This window comes from Triplophysa dalaica, chromosome 3, assembly GCF_015846415.1.
Source record: "Triplophysa dalaica isolate WHDGS20190420 chromosome 3, ASM1584641v1, whole genome shotgun sequence".
Classification (NCBI taxonomy): Eukaryota; Metazoa; Chordata; class Actinopteri; order Cypriniformes; family Nemacheilidae; genus Triplophysa; species Triplophysa dalaica.
Genome location: NC_079544.1, coordinates 25,272,754 through 25,295,438, shown reverse-complemented (window position 1 = coordinate 25,295,438; position 22,685 = coordinate 25,272,754). Strand labels below are relative to the sequence as shown.

Below are 22,685 nucleotides of genomic sequence, written 5' to 3'. Positions count from 1 at the left end.
AATCTAATGAGACATATCATAAACATATATGGGTAATATTTTACCTAAAAATCCAAAAATAATACTTGTCATTATATTTAGCAGAAACAGGATGTTTTTAATCTTTTTACAATAACACATTTGTCTCTTCACAATTAACCAGATGACATGTGTAACGTAAATACATTTGTGTTATTATTAAACATTTGATTATGTACAAGCTCTTTGTGAACAGGATTGTGGACCTTTACATGACCTGCTAGTGATTTACACACAGAAATGATCTTCAGACCATGGCTTGAAAATCCAACTATGTCAAGTTAGAGACGTCTATGTCTTTTCTGTACAAGTTCTTTGAAAATATGACTTAAAGAGTCGCCTTCAAATGTTTCTCATGTCTAGCTGGTAGAACATGATCTTCACCTCTAAACAGACATTGAGGTATCAGTTGTCCTGAGCTGCTCTGTCCTGGAAAATTAAGCCCTGTGAGAAGCTTGGCACCAAACTACAATCTTAAGAAGCTCATCAGCTGTAGCTTGCTTTCACAGATATGCATTGAAGTGGATTCCAGAACCCTGAACCATCGTTGGCACTTTACTTTGTTGCCAACGATAACGAAACGAATCAGGTTTGTCCATAATTCCAGGCATGTTTATGTATATTAAATATCCTGAGACATTTGAGGCCTTTTTTCTTGTCCACATGTAGTTTAAGTTAAAACAGACTCAACCTTTCATTATGTGTTGCCATGTATCGTATCTGTGGAATTTGGCTGAACCCTTATCAAAAACCTATTTTCGTCCGTTCACATGCATTAAAAAAGCATTACAGTGTTCGCCATTTTCCCATTTACATGGGGTGCCAGGTTTTGTCCATGGACTGAATGTGCTCTTTCGCTTTCATCCTCAAAGCTGCAATGCTAGAGCTGCGGTCCACGTCGTCCAGCGGGTACTTGTCATTAAATGCAGGCGGGCACTGGTAAGGAGGTGGCGGCATGGGCTGCATTCCCTGAACCATGACCGGGGAGGTGTTCAGGAACCCGGGGTGACTGGGATAAGCAGGCTGGAGGCTTTGGCCCGGCCCCATGAAGCCCGGGATGCTGTGCATGGGGCTGGCGCTGGACAGCGGGGAAGACAGCCAAGGGTCCATGGAATTACTCACAGAACCCACATTTGAGGGCATGGGTGGCCGATTAAAGGACAACATTGCTGAGTCATGAATCTTCATGGTGCTGGTGTCCATTTTCTCCTGTCTCCTCCATTTTGCACGTCTGTTCTGGAACCAAACCTGTGCATTGGATCACAGTCAAGAATTACTATTAATGAATAAGATTTAAAGAGCTTTGGAGAGGACAATTGTTAAGGACCACATTTGAGGTTTGATCATATTATGAACAGTAAAGTAAAACTGCATATCATTTGTGATGTATATCTATTTGGATTTTTCTTTGTCTAATATTGGATTTATTGGCTTGGATTTCTCAGACTAAAAAGGTAAATACGCTCATTTGTCAAGGGTAAACACACACAAAAAAGTTACTTTTTGCCGTCATGGTTCTTAATGTAAAGCACAGCTTTTTGTGTTTTGCAGAATTAAATTAAATAAAACCCTGTGGTGGAATCGGCCGGTTTTCGCATGATCGGCTGTGACCGGTGACCGGCCGGTCAGTCTCACGTCTTGCCGATTCGAAGCCGATCGTATGTTGCCAGCGACGCGGGTCTACTTCGGGTATGTACTACATGCTAACTGTGATGGTAAACTCTGACACATGCTAAACTCATGTTGAAGTCGTTCACTATGTGTAAAAGAAATGTAAATTCCATTCAACCCGATTAATTGTCTTACGTTTAAACTATGGTCATTTCACTGAGGTAAAATGACATTCAACACGACTTGAAAAAAATCCAAACTATAAAAAATGAATAAATCAACCAATATTTGTGATATATAACTGATTTAGTTCTTTACTAACACAAAATAGGGCAAATACATAAACATATAAAGAGTAGAATTCACTCAAAAGATGTTTTACTTTTTATTGAAGTGGCAGCTAAAATCAACCCACTTCTTTTAGTACTACAGACCAAAGATAAAGACAAGTTATTTTGCATTTCATAAAAAAAACATAAAGCAATGATATTTTCTTAAAAAGAAACAGACAAGAATAAAGTTGAAGTATTTTATTGTTATCTTAGACTTGTTTGAGAGTACAAAAATGAAAAAGGTCGATTAAGTGATTAAGTTTAGTTATATTTTATTATTTATACTTATTTTCAGCCACAGAGTTCTTCAATTTAGGAGTTATTTGTCCAAGAGAAGGTTCCGTAATTTAATAAAATGTAGAACTGTATTTAGGGAAATTGTAATGTTCAATAATTTATGTAATGCTAATAAAAAAATATGAAAAAAAATGTGTATTGAAGAAAAGTTTTTGTTTTTGATATACTGTCAATAGTAGTTTGAGGATATAAAAGCGTAATCGGCAGGTTTCACTTATAATAAAATCGGAAATCGGAATCGCCAAAGAAAATTGAAATCGGTGCATCTCTAGCATATACCCTTTGGTCAACAAATATTAACAAGACAGTCTCGTTTCTGGTGCAGCGCGCAGCACAATGACCGGGGTACATTTACATTTACATTTTAGTCATTTGGCAGACGCTTTTATCCAAAGCGACTTACAGTGCACTTATTACAGGGACAATCCCCCTGGAGCAACATGGAGTAAAGTGTCTTGCTCAAGGACACACTGGTGGTGGCTGCTGGGACACAAAATTGAACGCTTAATAGTAGGAATGCACGTGTCGTCACTTTACTACGTGAACACCGCGTGAGCACGCCGGAGTGTGCCCTTCTGAGTCGCAAAACATTCAGCAAGATGACTGCTTACATTATTAGGAAACGCAATTCCGCGCAACATTTTAGGGTGCGGGAACACCTGATTCCTCGAGCGTAACCGTTGAGTCCGGCGGCTTGTAATTTCACCAATAATTGCGTGATTAGTCCGGTTTCTGTGTTTCTCCCATTCTCCTCAGGTTTTTTGCCGCGTGCTTTACCACTGCAAGGGGGTACGTGAGAGAAACTGACATTAAGGATTACATAATGAAAATTAATAAGCATTTTTATATGAAATTAGGATTACACGAAGATGCATAAAAATAAAATGAATACATTTAGATATAATTACTGTTTGTCTCCCATTTCACTGAATTTTAAGGTAAAATGTTGTTGTCTGTTAATGGGGTACTTGGCTTGAAAAAATGGGGTACTTGGCTTTGCTACTTAAGCCAAAAAAGTTTGAGAACCACTGCGCTCTATCGCATGCCAACGGTGCCGCCATATTGCGGAGGTTAATACTGCCATTCTAAAGCTATAAACACGTGTAAACGAGGAGCTTTTTTCTTATTTTGTAAAGGCTTTTCTAGGTGACCAGGTTATCATGTAGTTTTGATTTTAGTTTTATTACTATTTGAAATTCGTTTTGATTTTTACAGTTTTATTTTAATTTTAGTAAAAGTTTTATACATTTTGCTGTATGCTTTCCTCGTTTTATAATTTATTTGTTGATTTACTATGTTGCTATATAAGATAACTTCATTAGTTGCATTTTATATTTTGTTTGTTATTATAATTTTAGTGATTTACATTTATATCAGTTTATTTTGTGGGAACATTTACATTTTTTATTTAGTATAAGCTTTTCCAATAATTCTAGGTTAATTTTGTTTTCAATAAACGTTTTTATTTTTTTTATTTTAGTAAACTAAAATAACCTTAGTGACCAGACGCCCACGTTTTCCGGGTACAGTCCCACTTTTGGTGATCTGTCCCCGACTGGAGCTGTCCCCGGAAAGGTTACAGCACATCCAAAACAACCAGAACATACACTAAAATAGCCCGATCAACATATCCTGCGGAGTACCTGAGCAACCATGTAATGATGATTTACACCAGCAGAGGGAGCTGTAAACTACACATAATTGGTCGCGCGTCGCTTAGCATTGAAGATTGTAGGATGAGACATGAGAAAGCGTCATCATATCATTATCAAATATTAAAAGACTAGAGTCAAAGTAATCGGGTTCTGGGTACTAACTACTCATGTTAAATGAGTGGTATGTGTTAGTCCTCCTCTTTGCCCCCCCTCTCTGAAACGCGCAGAATATTTTCAACGTTCATTGCTCTGAAAAGCGAGGTGTGCTTTGATTAGCCAGTTAACCATTCTTACCATATTTGGAACATGAAGTTCAAAAGCAATATGACTGTCAGTCACGCCCACCTTACTTACGTAAACATTTGGGCGGTCTAAATCCGCGTTCAGATTTACCTTTGAGCATGCGACTGAGAATGGACTGGATGGATTCCTCACTTTTTTACATTTCCTGTACCGAGAGGTCATGCTGTGATGTTTTGATCTTCTATTTGTCTCTCGCACTCACGTGACGCGAATTCGCAGGTCAGAGTTCACCAAACTTGAACTTTGCTACGCAGCGAAATGCGAAATATTAAGTCGACTCACGAACTGACGTAGATTTGTGGTGTTGTGGTAACAGGAGGCGTGAGCATTCGCTTTTTGATACAATGCGTCTTTTTTTCCGACACTTAAATTTTAGCAATTTAAGGTGTCTAATAAATGCATGAGCAACTTAGAACACACCAAAGACACAGAAAAACGCGTATTCACGCCATATTCTCGTCACAACACAGAATTCCCACCACTGATCTAGTGAATCCCATACATAGGCTACGTGAGTAGTGATATAAGCAAATAACAATATTGACCTAAAACTGACAACTATTAGATTCCCAGAAAGGACTGTGCTCAAAATGAGCCTATATGCAAAAATAAAAAGCTTAATGTAAAGGTACATTTCCAAAATCATAAAAATAAAAAAAGTTATTTATAAAAGTTTTAATTTTAATTTTATTTTTAATTACTTTTTTCCATAGAGTTTTGTTAGACTTTATTAAAACCAGTTATGGTCAGTTTGATTTGCACAGAATACAAAAATTGCAATAGTACAAAAACTATAACGTTTTTTTATTGATTTATTATAACAAATTAGATTTCAATTATATTTTGACCATTTAATTAGGAGATGTCCCTGTGTTTTTGAACCCTAAGGGTTTCTTGCAACCTGCTGCTGGTGTTTATTTGCCACATTGAAATACTGCCATCCTAATCTAGGATTTAGTCCAACAGGACCATTAATAACAAACTTCACCTCATATATAGATCAAAATCCTCTTCATTGACTCAATACCTCATTGTTTAAAGCCATCACCTTGTAATGCCCTGTCAAACTAATTCCATTACAAGTAACCCAATGTCAATGAAATTACATCGACCACTACACCATTACGCTTTGTTTAATGACATTAAGTTCTGAAGCCCAAAGTTTTACCTGAACTCGAACTTCCGGAAGATTGACTTTCATGGCCAGTTCTTCTCGACTGTAAACATCAGGGTAATGAGATTTCTCAAAGGCACGTTCAAGCTCGTGAAGCTGATAGGTGGTGAATGTGGTTCTGTTGCGTCTGTGTTTCTTTTTAGGTTGATCCTCATCAGGGGGTTCCGGCGAACGGCTGTCACTCTTCACAGAGCTCTGTGGATCTCCAAAATCTCCATCACACTTGTCCGTGGAGAAAAATCCTGTATCTACAGCAAGGATAGGAGAAGAGCTCTTTATTTGGCGTGATGCATACCATATTCAGACAGTAAAAATATGCCATTGTCATTATGTTAGTGATATTAATATGTGTAATATAATGTCATATATATAAGTGTCAGGTTTAACTGTATAAAATTACAGATTGACAGTCAATCTGCCAATAAAGCATGGTCACTCCACTTTTACTATCATAAAACATGGTACATTTTCCTAAGAGGTTCTTACATGAGTTCCTTGATGATGGAAACAACAGTGTAACACAGTGATGGTGATACAAACTATAGATTTGTGAGTTCCATCACTTCTGTCACTGGAAGTAAATCCTTCCAGTAATCCTTAAGTACGCACACAGATGTCACCAGTTAAACCTGTGGACTTTATGCGGCCAAGACTTCTAATCCAACCTCTGAGAGGTTCACTCAACACTGGAGCGCATTGACCACGAGAGCCCTACAGGCCTGACAACAGCAAAGATTTTCATTTTGCAGAAATAGCTTAAAGCGAAGCACGCCTCGCGTTCAACTGGGACAGATACATGATGAATTTGATTAAACTAGCGGGATTGCAATCCCATCATTAGTTCAAATGGCCTGCAATTTTCGTACAAATGTTGTGGTGAAGGTTGCGTCCACATAATCTTTATTATTATCAAATCATTTCTCGTTCTCATATTGTGCGGTGATTATTATTTATCAGATGCCACACCACTGTAGACACTTTATTATTCACCCACAGGTCAATCCAGACCTGAATATATATATATATATTTTCTGCAGGACAAAAGCGTTGATAACCAAACTAAATTGAAATCCATTGACTCATATTATTAAGCACAAAACCACTGAGATGTTTCTCAAAATATCTTCTTTCATGTTCCAAAATGTAGCTTTTTATTTGTACCACTTTCTGAATTAATCATGTTGACTAAGCCTTACCGTGATATACTGTGTTGTCAGGGAGACTCTGCAGGTGACTGTAGGGGTCAGAGGTCACTTGTTTCTCTTGATCCCCCAGCTCTACTCCATCCACTTTGTGCACACCGACAGACGCCACCGGATCGAGGAGAGACTCCTGGTCCTTACTGAAGCCCAGAATAACATCAATACTGTGGACCCGGCCGCCCACTCCAGATCCGCCTTTACCCAGATCGTGGTAGTTGTCCGTCGAGAGACAGCCATCATCTCCCATATTCATGGTATCTGGTGACAAATGCATCCAATATCCTTGAGAAAACTTGTGTCCAAAAATAATTTAATTTCAGAGAGGTTACAGCGAGAGGCTTCAGTAACCTGTGGTCCCCTGCGTGTGAAAATCCTCTCTTTAAAGGTCTGTGGAAAAAAAACAATATTTTTGTTGTTAAAATATGTTTGAGATTTTAGACTGGCTTTATTCAGATCGAACCCTGTTTTTAATCATTTTTATAATCGAGTAAAAGTCTTATCTAGTCCAAGATGATGTTCAGTATTGTTTATGCATTTCTGTGTTTGCACACTTCAGTTACAATGATAAATGTTTTAGTTCAATTAAAACTGATAGCACATGTCAAAACAAGTTTAAACAAATAATGATGAACTTTCTGATCTGTAACATTTGGTCATTTGATGACGGCTGACGTTCAGAAAATCGAAACGCTTTAGTAAGCTACTAATGTGTGACAACCATAACATGTCAATACTTTTAGTCTTAAATATTTAAAGTTTATATTGCTCTTTAAGAAATACCTTCTCAAGTCTGGTATCAATGTAAAGTTTAAAAATTCTCGTTCATCTGCTCTCCACAACATCCTTACAGCACTAAGCCAATAGAGAGCAATAAAACAAACCTGTTTCTTCTTAGCAACATCCTGCTACATCGCCTCTGATGGATAACCTTAAAGGCCATTTTCTCAATATTTAGATTTTTTTGCACTCTCAGATTCCAGATTTTCAAGTAGTTGTATCTCAGACGAATATTGTCCTATCCTATCAAACCATGCATCAATGGAAAGCTTTTCAGAATCCCAATAAAAAGGTCCAGGTTTTTGTTTTGGTCCAGGTTCACATTTAGGTTTATGTTTCTTACCCTATTGGCAGATTTTTGCTTGTTTTAAAGTAAACTTAATTAAATCTTCAATTTCATTCATAAGACTAGACTTAAATCAAGCCTTCTTGACAAGGAAAGTGACCTTAAATATTTAGGAACTTTTAGATATTAGTAGAAAACAAGACAAAATGCTTTTTCATGAACATCACTTTGCTTTTTAAAATAAATTAGTTTGATATTATTAATAATAACCTTCTGCAATAACATCAATACATGAAGAGTTTGGTTCCAAAATGAGATAACTCCGTTTAATTTTTTATTGTGTATTCCAATTAATATCAACCAAACTGCAGTTGGTTTCTCTTGATTTAAGCCATAATAACTCAAATAATTCAGATAACTACAACACAATAAAGACATGATAACATAACAAAAAACATGATTTAAAAAAATTAAATAAATCTCATTTTGGAACCAAACTCTTCAAATTTTCTAAATGGCATAAAATATTATCAATACTGTACTGTGAGTCCAAAATAAGTAGCTATTAAGGTACTAAATACAGTAAATGCAAGTGTAAGCTAGTCAAGTTATTTCTGCTTTAAACTTCAGCAAAAAACTATTTTTCTGTTTAAGACGGAAATCTGTGTTTCCGGCACATCACATTTGTCAAATGAATCGTAACTGAACAGCTCTGACCCTTTAAGCTTTCCATGCTTCATCAATTTCACTAAAAGACAACTGGGGCGTCGGGTTCAAACGGTTTATTGTCGCTGTGCTGAACGTACATGAAGTATGACAAATATACATTGTTCATGACAACAGTTGTCAGTTTCATCACGAATCCACCTTTAATCCAGTATTTAATCCATATCCTTTATGAAAGTGAAATCTTTTTATAAAAATCTTTTTTAATGGATTGTATAGAGCTGCATTGGCCTATTCCTTATTTGTCTGTTCATCAAAGTTTTAAAGTTCTGTTGAGGAGTTTTATTTGCCAAGTTTATGATGTCACATTTTATTTTCACAACATTATAATTCAGTTAAAAACTATGTGTTTTATTTCTTTGTTTACTTATAATTTTATAAATTTGATAATTACTTTACTTAACTCTGACCGGTCTAACAGTGCAATTAAAAGTATGTTCATCTATATTCAAATGTGGAATTATTTACCCTGTTTCTCTTAATAATCTCTTTAAACGTAAGTATAATTAAACTGCATATTTAAATAAAAAATACCTTTTGCGTCAACTTCTTGAGTCATCCAAAATGGAACCATCTGGTCGTCGGCTCCAGGCATCTCCGAAAATGAAACGCTGTTACTTTTTACCCACAGTGCACCTTGTAAAGGCGCCGCTGATGTATCAAATTATTTTTTACTCAAAGTTCCAAAAATGAGTCAAAGTCCAAAGCACTCATAGATTTCCCATTGCGAGAGCACATGGAGGTGTTGTTGTTTCTGACGAAGCCCTGAAAACTGGCCTGAAACGCAGAGGTCCGTTGGAAGAGGAGAACACTTAAGAGGTTTAATAATTGGAATCCTTCCCCTTTAAGGATGATTGACAGTTGTTCTCTGCTGGGGTAATTGCACTAAAAGTTGGCCATGGTTTGTCCACAGAGGGAGGCTGGCGCTAATGAAGCACCACTCCATGTGGTCTTTTGTCTACATGATAATAGTGACCTACTGAAAGTGTCCCCAACTTAACAAAGACAACACCACATGTATTAAGATGTGTTTTTCTAGTGCTGGCTTTAGTGTGTCATAAAGATGAATGGCATACAATGTAAATACTCCAATACTTTCACTTTAATTGACATCATAGGTGATAACCCAACACAATTCATTACTTTCACTTATTTGTTTAGTTGTTGTTTTATTCTTATTGTTGTGATTGTGCTGCACTTTCAGTGTTTTTCACTTTTCACCTTCAGTGTACCCTGCCAAGCAAAACAAAATTTGTGATTAGAAATAAAGTGATTATATTACTTTTTCAGAATTTCTAGGCCCAGCCAGGGGCCGGAGGACGTCGGGTTTGGGGACCACACGATTGCATCTCTGCTCTTTGCGGATGATGTCATCGTGCTGGCCCCATCAGACCAGGACCTTCAGCATGCACTGGGACGGTTTGCAGCCGAGTGTGAAGCGGCTGGGATGAGAATCAGCACCTCCAAATCTGAGGCCATGGTTCTCAGCCGGAAAAGGGTGGCTTGCTCACTTCAGGTAGGTGGAGAGTTCCTGCCTCAAGTGGAGGAGTTCAAGTATCTGGGGGTCTTGTTCACGAGTGAGGGAAGGATGGAGCGGGAGATTGACAGACGGATTGGTGCACCTTCTGCAGTAATGCAGTCGCTGTACCGGTCTGTCGTGGTGAAGAAGGAGCTGAGCCGCAAGGCGAATCTCTCGATTTACCGGTCAATCTACGTTCCTACTCTCACCTATGGTCATGAGCTGTGGGTCATGACCGAAAGGACAAGATCCCGGATACAGGCGGCCGAAATGAGCTTTCTCCGCAGGGTGGCCGGGCGATCCCTTAGAGATAGGGTGAGAAGCTCGGTCACTCGGGAGGAGCTCAGAGTAGATCCGCTGCTCCTCCACATCGAGAGGGGCCAGCTGAGGTGGCTCGGGCATCTTTTCCAGATGCCCCCTGGACGCCATCCCGGTAAGGTGTTCCGGGCATGTCCCACCGGGAGAAGACCCCGGGGAAGACCTAGGACACGCTGGAGGGACTATGTCTCCCGGCTGGCCTGGGAACGCCTCGGTGTCCCCCCGGAAGAGCTGGAGGAAGTGTCTAGGGAGAGGGAAGTCTGGGCATCCCTGCTTAGACTGCTGCCCCCGCGACCCGGCCCCGGATAAGCGGTAGAAAATGGATGGATGGAGATTACTTTTTATACCTCTATCACATACGATGGAAGGAATGAATAAGAGGAATGATTTGGTTTATATTTTATTATTTATTATATTATAACGCCACTGTAGGGAAATGTATTTGTTTTACCTTTTTGTGCAAATTTGTGCAATCTAAATATTTGTTTAGTCGCTATAGGACATAATTTTTATTTAAATATTTTATAGACGCTTACATGCAACAAATACACATAATTACTATTATTATATATATTTATATACTTTATATATATATATACATACATACATAATACATACATAATATTATTGTAGCTCAGTTGTTAGAGCATAGTGCTAACTTTTATTTTTATTTTGCATAGAAATTGCTTCAATTGCATTGTGTTTCTAAAATCTAAAATATTTGTTTATTTAAAGATTTAGTTTGGAGTTGTATTTGTATTTGTATTGTAATGTGAATTGAGTTTGAACTATTTTTGCCACTTACGGGTATTAGTTTGATAAATGGACTACAATAAATTGGCTTCACCTGCTGATAATTACTGTAGCTCATTAGACTCAGATTTGACCTCATCAAGCGATGCCACACTTGACCTTACCTCTCTTAACAAAGCGCTCAAGCTCTTTTTTAATTGTTTTAAACGTGTCTTCCTCACGTTGTCACTGGCTTGTGTTGGTTAAGAGTTTGGGCTGTGATGATTTCTTTACAGCCAGCTGGCCGGGTTGATACTGCAGAGACTGTTGGACTCATAGATCAAGCCTAACCTTAATGAGACTACTGAATTTGTTGGAGATTTTCTCTGGACGTAATGAAATTTGAAAGAGTAGAAATGAAAGAGTACATGACCAATAAAGATCTCTGACTGAAGGAAGAGATGCGATGTTCTGTTTTGTTTTCCCTTGATCTTTCCTCTAAAATATGAACTGTGAAAAAATATATTTTCGAGGACGTGTGTGTTACAGCAGGCGAAAAGTTGTGCAAGTGTCTAAGTCACTTCTCAATCCTTAGCAGATGATGCTATGGGGTGGTAAATCTGTTTTCGAGCCCCCATACTGGGCTGAATACCTTTTTAAAGAGCCACTAAACGACATTTATTTAGATATAAATAAATAAATGCTTTTTTGTGCTATTTTTGCATTCTTTTTGGTTTAAAATCGTCATCTGGTCAACGTCAATTGAAAGGATTTGAGACTGTTTTCTTGACCAATGAGAAGATATTACTCCTGATTATTCATGACAGCGCATTGTGATTTGAGTGCCCTTCTCCCATGCCGGAACCTTCGCTGGTTTTTAACAGCTCTTCTTCTCACAGCGTCCACGCCCATTTTAATTGCATTTTTCAAAATCGACAGTGAGGTAAAATGTAGCTGAAATGGGGGTTTCATGACACTTTAAGTCCCATTCTAGTTGTTTCAAGTGTATGACTGACATTGCTGTACTTTTTAGATTTGTCTTATGTGACATGTTCCTGAAACTGAACGTGAAATGTCATGAATCACATTGTGGTTGCACATCAGTTATGTTTCTAAATAAGGACTAGTTTTCCTTTTAGACTGCAATTTTAGAATCGGAGTTAAACTGTTGAAAGTTGCATAAGTTGTACAGCTGTTGATGTCTTAAATGTGTTTTCACAACTTGAAATTGTTCATATTTAACATGGTGAACATACATGCATGCAAAGCAGTTCCGAATCAGATCTTAAAAACAATATCGATGCGAAATGATCTCATCACATTGTGCAGGAAAACATCAAGCTGAGAGATGAATTGATGTTACATGAAGTGATAGTAAAAGATAGCATGGTTTGTTATCGTTTGTAGGAGAATCAAGACCCTTGGTTATTCGCTTCTTCATGGGATCTAAGGCAGTAGGTAATAACACTTCAGTTTGGATGACTTGAATTTAAACCGACAGAGCGAAATGCATCCACCAGGTGTGAAGAAATTTAAATGTATTTTGAAGAAAACTCATGTCTTGAATCTGGTAAATCAGACTGGGATTTGTACCCATTGTGTCCCTTGCGTGAGTGCCTTTTTTGTATTAAAGAGGCTTGAGGGGCATCTCAGCATTAGTGAAAGCAGCCAAATACCATCTCCACTACAAGTTACATTTACATTTATGCATTTGGCAGACGCTTTTATCCAAAGCGACTTACATTGCATTATCCTATACATAGGTATGTGCAATCCCTGGGATCAAACCCACAACCTTACATTGTTGACGCAATGCACTAACCACTGAGCTACACGAAAGCTGGTAACAGGGCTTAATTGTATTAGTAAATATAAGGTGTCTACTGTATTTTTTAGGTTGAATTGAATTGTCTGCTTCAATTAGTTTTTAATGCCTCCAGGTGTTCTTTGGTTACTTAAATTACTATGTGTATAAATCCCCAGTGTTTCTAGTGTTTCCAAGATGTAAACATGTGTTCACATGTTGTTCTTAGGGTGTGTTATGATTTCATGTTCACATTAAGATATTCATAGTTTTTTTTTGCATTTGACTTTAGATGCTGTCTATGCTCCATGTTCATTATTTAGTACATTAAAGTCAACAGCATTATTACTTATCGGAACACATGACTCTCGTCTAAATATTATTGCAGCGGGAAGGATAGCACAAGTGCACTGCTTTATTCCTATCTGATGTGTTAAATATCGGAAATTACCCAGAATGAAATGTGCAATGACATAGTTTCCCAGACGCTATAGAATTGGCATTTTGTTGATATCTATTATCTTTGGCTGAATTCATTTCATGTTTGTATGGGTTGATACATTTACTTTATTAAAGCAAGATTTATTTAATTTCTTGTGTTTAGGTCACCTATTAACCAAAGCAATGAATTTAATAAACGTTTATGTGATATTCAAATATGACCCATTTTACATTAAACTTGCGGTTAATGTTTACTGCTTTCGCTAGTATGAAATATCATAAATGATTCACTGTGATAGGGAATTTATAATATTAACAGTAATTCATTGTGTTCCTAATAGACTATCATAGTGTACCACTGAAGATCAATGTGTCAAAAACAGTCGTCTCGGCTAACTGAATGAAGACGCTAATAATCATTTATCAGGTTAAAATATTAAGGCTGTCCTCCTTTGCATGTTTCCTCATTATCCTAATTGAGAGCAAATGAGCTAAGAGGTGCAGCGTAGCTATCAAGCTCCTTAGTTTTATCAGAAGACAATTTAAGCCTCAGATCCTATTAGTGACAAAGCAGCTAATGCTTGAAGAAGCTGCGTCAGCTTATCAGACTGGGACAGGGGGAGGGATGAAAAACTACATTCAGTATGTTGTTAAAACGTGTTGAAAAAACACAATCTCCGAAGTATCGCTGTTTGTAATGTATATTGTAAAACAAAATCACTGTTGCCTTGTTCCATCGTTAAAAATGCCAATTATTGTGTTTTATAGACGAGTGTAAAGGGATCATGTGGCGCAAATACATATTTTTCTGTGTCTTTGGTGTGTTGCCCATGCATGCAGATATTAGACACCTACACCTGCCTGAAATGCCTCGTGTAACCAGACCCCCACAAATCTACGTGAGTTCGTGGTATGATTTGACTAAGACCGCCCAAATGTATTTGCAAGTAAGGTGGGCGTACCTGTCAGTACAATTGGTTTGGAACCTGCTGTTCCAATTATGGTAAGAGGCGTTACATTTCCGTCACACGCTTGCAGTATTCGACAAATCACTACGCACTGGTTAACTGGCCAATCATAGCACACCTTGCATTTCAGAGCAATGAGCTTTGTAAAAAATCATTGCGTTTCAGAGAGGCGTTGCAAGAACATGCACGGTATGTGGAAAATACAGCGTTTTTTAACCTTCAATAGTATATTCACATTGCTTTATATCTAAAACAAATGATAATATTAATTTTTGCCGTGTCATATAGCCCCTTTAAATATTTCAGTGCCATCGTTTTGTCCTAAGATGCACACCAGTTTTCCCTCAGTTTTTATGTATAGTAATGCATTTTACTAAAAGCGACTTAACTAAGGCTTAGTCCTGGCTTAAAGATTGGTGTAACCATTTGGCCACCAGGGGTCGCCTGGGGTCAACCCCTTTCCACACCGTCTACCCGAGTGTGTACCGGGTTCTGACAGAAACTTAACAGCATCATGAACCCAGAGGCAGTCCGTCTCGAGAACCTTCTAGCCACGCTGTCTCATCAAGGAGAGATGGTCCAACACCATGCAGCAGAGCGGGGCCAACAAGAAGCCTGAATGGGGAAACTTTCACAACCACCTGTCCGGCAACAGTTCCTCCAATCCGTGTTCCTGTGGAGGTTAATCCCCTGGCTGAACCTTGTCTTCCACCTCCGCAGCGATTCTCAGGTGATCCTAGTGCTTGCAAGGGCTTTCTCACCCAATGCTCTCTCTCTTTCGAGCTACAACCTTCTTCATTTCCCACCGACCGGTCCAAGATCGCCTATTTAATCACTTTAATCTCAGATAAAGCCCTGGCCTGGGCTACTGCTGTTTGGGAGACCCAAAGTCCTTTTTGTGCCTCGTACGTTGCCTTCTCTGAAGTTCAAGCGTGTATTTCAGGATGCTGTTAGCGGTCCGGAGACGACGAAACAACTTCTCACACTCCGACAGGGTCGGCGCAGCGTGACAGATTATGCCATACAATTCCGGACGATAGCAGCGTCCAGTGGGTGGAATGACGAAGCACTCACGGTGAGCTTCCTGAAGGGTCTTTCAGGCACAGTCCAGGATGAATTGGCTACGCGGGAACCACCGGATAGTCTTGAGACTCTCATCAAACTAGCCTCATGCATAGACCACCGTCTAAGAGAGAGGGAGCAAGATTGGAGATTATTCACCCCAGCTCCCACTCTTCCAAGTTTAGAGCCTATACCACTTCCTGACCCAAGTCCTACGGAGCCTATGCAGATTGGGCGCATTTCACAGGCTGAGAGAGACTGCCGGATGAAGGAATGTTGTCTTTACTGCGGCAAACCGGGCCATTTCCGCACCACTTGTCCTGAGATCAAGGGAAACGCCCGGCCCCGTACAGACCGGGAGGGGCTGCAAGGGGAGACACCACTTCCTCCCATCCGTCCAATGCCCGTTTGCTCCTTCCAGTCACCCTTTCCTGGGACAACAGGGAATTCTCACTTCAAGCTCTGGTGGACTCTGGAGCCGCAGGTAATTTCATGGATGGTAGCTGGGCGCAGGAGAATAGCGTTCCCTTAAACCTTCTCACAGATCTCATCAGAGTGAACACATTGGATGGAAGTCCTCTGGGTTCTGGATCGGTCACTCATGCCACTGCTCCTTTGCGACTCTCAGTTTCACAACATCAGGAGACGACTACTTCCCACCTCATTTCATGATCCGAGTTTCCTCTTGTACTGGGTTACCCCTGGCTTTGCGATCACAACCCTGACATCGACTGGTCTGTGGGATTGATCAAACAATGGGGTCCTACATGTCTAGCCACCTGTGTTTTTTCGAGTTCCCCAAGTTCCTCTCTCGAGTCTTCCAAGCCCATTGATCTGTCCCGTGTCCCCGAATGCTACCATGATTTCAAGCTGGTGTTTAGTAAACAGAGGGCCGCAATGCTACCACCCCATAGGCCATACGACTGCCCCATTGACCTGCATCGTGGCACCTGTCTTCCCAGGGGCGGATCTTCTCGTTGTCCCCTCCTGAACGTACGGCCATGGACACTTATATCAAAGACGAACTGGCTGCAGGCATCATCCGATCTTCTACTTCACCCACGGGAGCAGGGTTATTTTTTGTGGCCAAGAAAGATGGGGGATTACGTCCGTGCATTGACTACCGGGGGCTCAATGCAATCACTGTCCAGAACCGCTATCAGCTACCCCTCATGGCCACGGCATTCGAACTGTTACAGGGGGCAACCATTTTTACCAAGCTTGATCTACGGAACGCCTACCACCTTGTACGGATCAGACACGGTGTCGAGTGGAAGACGGCCTTCAACACACCTACTGGCCACTACGAATATTTAGTGATGCCCTTCGGGCTGACCAACGCCCCGGCCATCTTTCAAGCGCTCACCAACGATGTGCTCCGGGACATGCTGAACCTCTTTGTGTTCGTCTATTTGGATGATATCTTCATCTTCTCGAGCTCCCTCCAGGAACACATGGTGCATGTCGGAAAGGTGCTTAAACGGCTTATGGATAGCCACCTGTATGTGAAACCTGAGAAGTGTGAATTCCTTTCCACCCGAGTGCAGTTTCTGTGATTCGTAGTTGAACCTGGTCGCATCCAAATGGACCCCAAGAAGGTTGAAGCGGTGGCGGACTGGCCCACCCCTAAGAACGTTAAAGAGGTCCAACGCTTTATCGGATTCACCAACTTCTACCGTAAGTTCATTATGAACTTCAGCTCGGTGGCAGCTCCTCTCTCAGCTCTGACCAAAGGCAACAACAAGAGGTTTCAGAGGAACATTGAAGCACAAACGGCTTTTCAGAGGCTCAAGCAGTTCATTCTCTCCGCTCCCATTCTTATACTTCCCACTACGGACAAGCCATTCGTGGTGGAGGTTGATGCCTCCGAGGTCGGGGTTGGGGCTATCCTGTCCCAGAGGGGAGATGACAAGAAGCTTCACCCATGTGCTTTCTTCTCACACCGGCTCACGTCTGCTGAGAGGAATTACGACCTGGGATATCGGGAACTTCTCGCAGTCAAGCTGGCATTGCAGGAGTGGAGGCATTGGCTAGAGGGGGCTTCGCAACCATTTCAGGTGCTCACGGACCATAGAAACCTGGAATACATGAAGCAGGCTAAGCGGTTGAATACAAGACAAGCTAGATGGTAATTTTTCTTTAATCGTTTCCAGTTCATTCTTACCTTTCGACCCGGGTCAAAGAACTTGAAACCGAACACTTTATCTCGAGTATACGCTCCTAGGATTTGAAAGGATGCCAACATGCCCATTCTTCCCTGTGTAAAGATCGTGGCTCCAGTTTCATGGCAAGTTGAGGATTCTCTGATAGGTGCCCAAGCCACCGAGCCAGGTCCGAACGGATGTCCTACCAATCGGCTGTTTGTTCCGAAAGCTGTATGGCCCCAGGTTCTTCTATGGGGACATTCCTCACGCCTCACGTGCCATCCCGGCGCCAGCCGTACCCTGAAGTTCATTCGACAGAGGTTCTGGTGGCCCAGTATCGTGGACAATGTAAAAACAACTTCGTCGAGGCGTGTTCCGTTTGCAGTCAGAGCAAATCATCCCATCTACGCTCTCAAGGACTTCTTCACCCGTTACCCATCCCTCACAGAACATGGTCACACATCTCACTCGACTTCATCTCGGGGCTTCCTCCTTCTCGTGGTAATACTGTCATCTTGGATATCATCGACAGATTTTCCAAAGCAGCCAGATTCATACCCCTGCCCAAGCTACCCTAGGCCAAGGAAACGGCAGAACTGATAATCAACCATGTCTTTCGAGTCTTCGGTATTCCCCAGGATATGGTTTCTGACCGAGGTCCCCAGTTTTCCTCCAAGTTCTGGAAGGCCTTTTGGCCAGCTCATAGGGGCTTCCACCAGCCTGTCTTCAGGGTATCATCCAGAGTCAAATGGCCAAACCGAGAGGATGAACCAGGAGCTGGAAACTGCCCTCAGATGCATGGTTTCTAATAATCCATCCTCCTGGTCTTCATTAGTCGTCTGGGCTGAATATGCACACAACACTCTATGCTCCACAGCAACCGGTATGTCCCCGCATGAATGTCAGTTTGGTTATGCTCTCTATTGTTTCCGGATCAGGAGAAAGATGTCGGTGGTCCATCGGCCAGGAGATTCATAAGATGTTGTCGTCTCACGTGGAAGAGGGCTCGCCTCCATCTCCTACGTTCTTCACAACAGTACCAGCAACAGGCCAATAGACGTCGCCGCCTGGGTCCTGCCTTGCGTCCGGGCCAGAGAGTGTGGCTTTCTACTAGGAACCTACCACTTAGAGGGGAGTCCCGCAAATTGTCACAGAGGTTCATCGGTCCATTCAAGATCTCCAGGAAGATTAACCCTGTTACCTACCGTTTGCAGTTACCCAGATCATTTAAAATTAATCCTACTTTTTACGTTTCACTGCTAAAACCTGTTGTTTTTTCTCCTCTTGTTCCCACAGACAGACCTCCCCCTCCACCTCGAGTCATCGGGGGCCAGCCTGCATTTACCGTCCGCCGGATACTGGACTCACGTCGTGTTCAACGATCTTAGCAGTATCTGGTGGATTGGGAAGGCTATGGCCCAGAGGAACGCTCCTGGGTTCCTGCCAAACACATACTGGACCCTAACCTCATTCGTCAGTTCAGGGCCAGCCATCCCAATGGGGGTGGTAGGAACGTCAGGAGCCGTTCTTAGGGGGAGGATTCTGTCACCATCTGGCCACCAGGGGTCGCCTGGGGGTCATGTTATACTTATTTGTTTATTGATTGCACCTGTGCCTCGTTTGTTTGAGCGTTTTTATACACCCTGTTTTGCCCTTAGTTCCTCCTGTTAAGTTTGTATGTTACTGCCCGTTCCGTATGTTTTCTCCTGTTGGTTTCGAGATACCCTTTTGTGGATTACATTTCATGGATGTACCTTTGTTGGATTTATCATTTTGTGTATTACCTTTTATGGATGTACCTTTGTTGGACTATCATTTTGTGTATTATTTTGGAGATGGATTGTGCTTGATGGATTATTTTTTTGTTTGACCACTAAATCCTCCTTTTGCAAGCATCGTTGTGTCTGCCTCACCTTTTGTGTTCAACCACTTTCCACACAGTCTACCCGAGTGTGTACCGGGTTCTGACAGAAGGAAGGAGCCCGGGAACCGGTGAACATTTAATAAAAAATAAACAAACAATAACACTGAAGTAAAAGACCGGCAGCCATCTCACGGTCGACTGCCGGCCAGAAGAACATAAACACAAACTAAACACATGTCCAGGGCCCGGTCCTCTCTCGTCAGCAATCCAGTCGCTCGTCCTCTTATGCTCCCGATTTCCTCCGCCTCCCGGCTCCCATCCCACCTTTCTCACCACATACCCCATCGCCCATTACAGGCTGGGGGGTACCTACGAGACTGTACCTACTCCCCCCCCCCACCGGGGAGCCAGTCTTGGCGTCCACAGCGCCAGGGGTATGCACCGATGAGACGAGAGAACAGAAACGGGAGCACCAGGAGCGACAGCAACGAGAGAGGTGAGAGAGTCCTGCTCCGATTATTGGCGGTTGGCGATGGCCCCTCTGTGTGAGGGCAGCTTTCACTGAAAGATGGTGCGGTCCCAGCGTTAAAAGATGGCATGACATGAACCGAGAACAGTAAATCAAATCAAACCAAGTCATATGTCTGTGTTTTGTTTGGCAATCGGCGCACAAGGTCTCGTTCACTCCATTGGGGAACAAATGTTACAGTTGTAACCGAAATGTTCCCTTTCAGTCTGACTGAGTCCTATACGATCTGCCACGGCGCTGAGCCGTATCACATGCTCAAGCGGAGCGACACTTACTGGACAAGCAAGTCACAAGTGAGCGCAACTGCGAGACGTAATCCTCCAGTGGGATCGGTAACTAGTAGCATACTTTGAGAGGCTCGTACTGATGGCCGTCACAGGCAGTAGTGTTGTTTTCTATTTTAGGGAGATAGCCACCCGGTGCTGTAAGAGTACACTGGGAAGCACTACTCTCTCTTCTGAAGAGTGTGCTACGGAGACCACATCCTACCGCAAGGGGAGGTTACATGTGGAGACACCAATGGACGCCAGTCGAACTCGCTCGGGAATCAGACGGGGTTGCGGCAGCGTTCAGAAAGAATGTAGCTAACAATGACCGCAACACTTTAATCAACATTCTGTCGCATATGGAACATGTCGTATCGACAAACCCTGCCTCTGCATGCTTGAGCCCCAAACATGCAGTGCTGTTGTCGTGCCTGACGGACTCGGGGATGAGTCTGTCACACCCAAGAACACAGCTGCTAGACATGCCGGCAATTGTGAGAAATATGCTATTTAGGTGTTCTGTGCCTCGCTGCCGAAATGTCCAGGGCAAGTCAGCTCGAAGACAGGGGGAGCTCCACTGCACGTGTCATAATTCCAGCAGTGTTTTCTCGAAGATAATAGTTGCCTGACATCTAGTCACGCAGGTTCCGAAGAACAATAAATATGAATTAATGGGCCACAGCCATATCCTTTTATACCCGTATGCACGGGGCAGAGACAGGCGTGCGCCTGCCATTCGTCAAGTTCTTTGGCGGTTTTAAATTCCTCTCGGAGATGATTCTCAAGATCAAACCCCAATCTGTCTCTCAACACAACGTCGAGGCACCGACTGAAAGGGAACTGGGTGTGTTTACCCCATCTTTAAGCTAAGCCTTGTCTGTTAAAGCGGGCCGATGTGTCTTACAGTTAAACAGCATAAAAACGAAAGTTTTCAGTAAATCTGTACTCAACATTTCAACCTATTAATCATCATTATAAGCTCACCATTGTGAATTTGGGTGTGGAGAGAGTTTTCAAAATGTTATGTACCTGCTAAGTAAAGTTACAAATTGCAAACGATTTCTTTTCCGTTTTTTAAGATTCTCTGATGCCGTAGAAGAAACTTTTGATATAGCTGAAAGAAAAAAACTTTTTTGTTTCAAAAAAGGATCTTTGTGGCGGAAAAATTTCCTTCAGATTATAAAAAGTAAGAAAGAATGATTATTTAAAGAACCTTTGACTGAATTGTTCTTTGTGGAACCAAAAATGGTTCTTCTATGGCATCGCTTAAAGCAGTGGTTCTCAAACCTTTTCATTGTACGGACCCTTTTGTGTAGAGTACTTTACTTTGCGGCCCCCATATAAATACTATAATATTAAATTTAGGATTGTAATTAAACGAAAAACATATTCTGTCATGCACTGCTGGAACATCAATAATTGGTTGGCGGTGTTATTTTTCTCTTGTTTGATTGCATATAATTTATGATTAATTTATTTATTTCATATAAAAAATATATTTCACACAAAATCCGTGGCCCCCCTAGACCATTTGATAATCACTGATTTAAAGAACCATTTAAGCACCTTTATTTTTAGGAGTGTAATTTTCAGTATATTATACACACTTAGTATGAAAGAGCTTAACTCTAAATTCAACCATGGATCAAAACTCTCAGATTAGAATGTGGTTCTGTTTATTTTAACAGTATTGTACTACTTTTCTCATTAGTATGTACTTGGTTATTTTAGAATGAACGGACTTAAGGAACTGACTTCATAAACATTAACCTAAAAGTGATCTGTTTCTTTATTACTCATGTTTTTGGAATATTTATTGATAATATTATCTCATGTTGTGTAATTTTTTTGTTTATTTATTTGATGAGTCGAGTAGTTTGGCAAACGCTTTAGGATTTGGTGCTTTAATTTTAGGCTGTTGATGACGTTAAATCCCGCAGAGACACTGACATGCTTTGGACATGCTGTAGCTTTAATCTACTGCTTAATCTTTATGTGCTAATTTACAACGCCTACAGCATCCTTCCATACACACACTAGTGCACACACTTCATCCTAAGAGTAAATCCATCACATCCCATGAAAGAAAGTGATGTTACCACCTGTGGAGAAACCAAAACAATCTCATGGCAAAGACAACTATTTTACGAGATGGCTAATTTTGCCTAATTCGTATGATCTCATTCCTACATTTTGGTATGATTTGTTTTTGCGCCTGTTAAATGTTGGATTTAGGGGCGGGGCTTAAGTATTGCTTTTTTCTAGGATCGTATGTATTTGTATGATTCTCAACGTATAAAATCATACGAATTAGCCACCCCGTAAAACAGTTACGAAATTCCGTGAGATCAGATTTAGAGAAACATTAACATATCAGGTAACAATTACTGTATGAGTAAAGTCAGCCTCGTATCTTGGTTGTCAATTACACATATTTAAGAAGTAATACAATTAAAAAGAAACGAAAAAGCATTCTGGACAAGCTGATAATGGATATATTATAGCAATATTATGGTTTATTTCACAATTTAAATTTTAATATACAGATAGCAAATATTTTATATAACAGCTTATTAACACCAATATGACAATATAACAAAATAGGAGGAAGCCATTTTTTCCAGTTGAGGTGAATAAAGCAAGAAAGGAGACACTAA

The 22,685-nt window shown here is 41.0% G+C and overlaps 1 protein-coding gene across 1 annotated transcript; it reads right to left on the bottom strand.

Annotated features, from left to right (window-relative positions):
- Positions 1-226: 226 nt before the first annotated feature.
- Positions 227-6,918, bottom strand: rx2 (retinal homeobox gene 2). Its single transcript, XM_056743851.1, has 3 exons — positions 6,587-6,918; positions 5,385-5,638; positions 227-1,266 (listed from the first exon to the last, which is right to left on the bottom strand). The coding sequence occupies exons 1-3, from the start codon at positions 6,864-6,866 to the stop codon at positions 829-831; spliced, it is 972 nt and encodes a 323-aa protein (XP_056599829.1). The 5' UTR covers positions 6,867-6,918; the 3' UTR covers positions 227-828.
- Positions 6,919-22,685: the final 15,767 nt, after the last annotated feature.